The 2976-nt window shown below is 38.4% G+C and overlaps 1 protein-coding gene across 1 annotated transcript; it reads right to left on the minus strand.

Moving 5' to 3' along the window:
- Window positions 1-2006: 2006 nt before the first annotated feature.
- Window positions 2007-2426, minus strand: LOC109209866. The gene has a single exon (XM_019373210.1). It carries the CDS (start codon window positions 2424-2426, stop codon window positions 2007-2009), a length of 420 nt encoding a protein of 139 aa, XP_019228755.1.
- Window positions 2427-2976: the final 550 nt, after the last annotated feature.

A 2976-nucleotide genomic window follows, 5' to 3' on the forward strand; every position in this document is an offset into this window, starting at 1 on the left:
CAACCGCAGATGCGGTCTGAGGCTTGGAGATCAATTGTCGCAGATGCAGCGGAAGGACCGCAGAAGCGGAACTGCATCTGCGAGGAGAGGGGCGCAGGTGCGGAATCTGGAGGCTTAATGAATTTCCGCAGGTGCGGAGTCTGAGCCGCAGAAGCGGGACCGCAGGTGCGATTTCTTGAGAGATTTTGAAGGAGAACTATTGGGTAACGAATTCTAACTCTAATTTGGTTCTAATACATTAATCTATTGTTATTTTTCTCATCTAATTAAGGAATTTAAGGGTAGATGTTTGGAAATGGGGGAAAAGGTTCCCCAATGGAAAATATGAGTTTTGAATATGAATTTGACGTCGGATTGGGATGATTTCTGTACGAGTGAACTCGTGAGTGAATGAATGGTCATAATCCATAATTTTTACCCGATTTTGAGACGCGGGCCCGGGAAGGATTTCTGGGTATTTTTTATTTTCTTACCTTAGCTTCGATTTCATTAGGTAAATTAGTTGTTTGTAGTTATATTTACGTTATGAAATTGATTTGATTAGATTTGGGCCACTCGGAGTTGGATACTCGTGGCAAGAGCGTGATTTCGGATTGATTGAGCTTGGTTCGAGGTAAGTGGCTTGCCTAACCTTGCATGGGGGAACTCCCCTTAGGATTTGGTACTGTTGTTATATGAATGCCTTGTACGTGAGGTGACGAGTGCGTACATGTGCTAATTGTTGAAAATCCCCGTTTTCATTAAGTAAATATCTGTGTTTTTCCTTTAATTGAGCAATACTAGTATTTGAAACCTCCTGTTTAGCTTAGGAAATCATGCTTATGTGACTTAAATGTCTTAACTGTTTTAACAGCTTTATTTGAATTCTGTGCAGCATGTTTAGGGTAGAATTACCTATTTTCTTGATACGAGCTTGCATAGAACTGTAAATTTCCTTGTTGAGACTGTTGTGTATTTACTTTGGGACTACGGAATGGATTTTCGTGAGATCCCCCTTGCATGTTTATATTTGGGACTACGGGACGGTATCCTGGGAGATCCCCATGTACTGGATATTTATTTTGGGACTACGATCGGTACTTCGGGAGATCCCCTGCACATTTACGATTTGGACTACAGGACAGTATCCCGGGAGATCCTCTGCACATTTACCTTTGGGACTACGGGAAGTTGTCCTGGGAGATCCCATGTTGTTCTTCTCTGTATACTAAGTTATTTCTTTCTATGATTTCATCCTTACTGACTGTTAGTAGTTCAACTATACTATCATTTTTCTTACTGTTTTTACCCTGTTATATATATATGACCGATAGGGCCCTGACCTTCCTCGTCACTACTCGACCGAGGTTAGGCTTGTCACTTACTGGGTACCGCCGTTGTGTACTCACGCCCTTTCCTGCACATATTTTCGTATGCAGATCCAGGTTCTTCTGCTCAGCCATACTACCCGTGAGGCGAGGCGATCCAGAGACTTCAAGGTATATCTGCCGCGTCCGCAAACTTAGAAGTCCCTTTGTATTCCGCCTTTTAGTTATAGACTTCTTGTATTTAATTTTGCTTAGACTTCTGGAGTTAGAACACTATGTATTTCTTTAGCTTGTGATTCATGAGATTCCGGGTTTTGGGAGTGCTATGTTCAGTTTGAGAGAGTGATATTGTATATGCCGAGCGGCATTTTAAACACTTTACTTATATTTACCTGTTAGTTGGCTAGATTGTATCTTTAATTCATTTTCCGCAATTTGTTAGGCTTACCTAGTCGTAAAGACTAGGTGCCGTCACGACGGTTCATGGAGGGAGAACTTGGATCGTGACATTCTACCAATTCCTTCTAATCCGAGAAGTTAGCCATTAACACGCCATTTACAATTGTTGGATCAGTAAATCGAAATATTGAATAAAATATTTAAGTTTTGAACTCATATATTTAAAGAACACAGAAGTTTGAATCCATCAAATTAAAATCTTGAATCCGCCTCAGCCAATATCAATAACTGAATAACTTCTCATGGAGATGGCGAAGATCCAAAACTATGCCCTCTACAATAACGTAATTCCAATGAAATTTGCCTTTCAAGTTTAAGCTGCTTATAGAAATTAGCTATAAACATTTCAGCTCTTTTATCAATATCATCTTCTGATGATGGATAACTCATAGTTCTTTGTAGTCCTTTAAATGAATTAGAACTTGTACTTGAATTAATATTTGGACTCAAATCATCATTCTCAAAACATATTACATTCAATCCAGTTGGTTGTTTTTGCAAATTCTTCTCTTTGAAACTTAGTTGTTGATGTCTTCTTGAAGATGATCCAATCAAAGATGATATCAACTTCCATTTATTCATATCAAGATTCAGCAAAAAAGTTATCTTTTTTACTGCTCTCTTTAGCCTTCCAATTAAAGACCAGCTCTCTGTCCCCATTTTGTGAACCAAACAAAAACAACTATTCTGTTTTTCTTGTTGTTGTTGTTGTGATTGCCTTTTGTTTGCTGTTTGTTTGTGTTTTTTTTTTCTTCTACTTGTTGAAGAAGAATGTAGAGAAATGGATAAAAGGGTAGTTGCTTTTTGATAGTTTGTGGGGTTTATATTGTTGGGGTTGGTAGGAGTATAGGGCGGTGTATATATATAGTTAGGCAGAGGCAGATACTGACTCAGTCATATTATGTGGCATTTGCAAAAATGACCATTTTTTATGCCACTATTTAATTTTTGTCATCAATAATTTAGTGAGCTAAATTTCCCCACCCACCCCCCACCCCCCATACAAAAAAAAAATTCACCTAACTATATTTAAAGGCGAAATTTATCCCACTGAGCTAACGTAAAAACAAAATTACTAGAATAGCCTAAAAAAAGCCATAGTACAATTTCTCCATGTTTACTAGGTTCGGACCTTATCCCTACTTTATGAAGGTAAATAAGCTGTTTCCGGAAGACCCTCGGCTCATTAAAGACAATATTTCAACAAAAT

Source organism: Nicotiana attenuata, unplaced genomic scaffold (genome assembly GCF_001879085.1).
Source record: "Nicotiana attenuata strain UT unplaced genomic scaffold, NIATTr2, whole genome shotgun sequence".
In the NCBI taxonomy this organism is placed as follows: Eukaryota; Viridiplantae; Streptophyta; class Magnoliopsida; order Solanales; family Solanaceae; genus Nicotiana; species Nicotiana attenuata.

Coding starts and splice junctions, on each gene's coding strand:
- LOC109209866 (XM_019373210.1), bottom strand. CDS start 2,426: ATGGGGACAGAGAGCTGGTCTTTAATTGGAAGGCTAAAGAGAGCAGTA.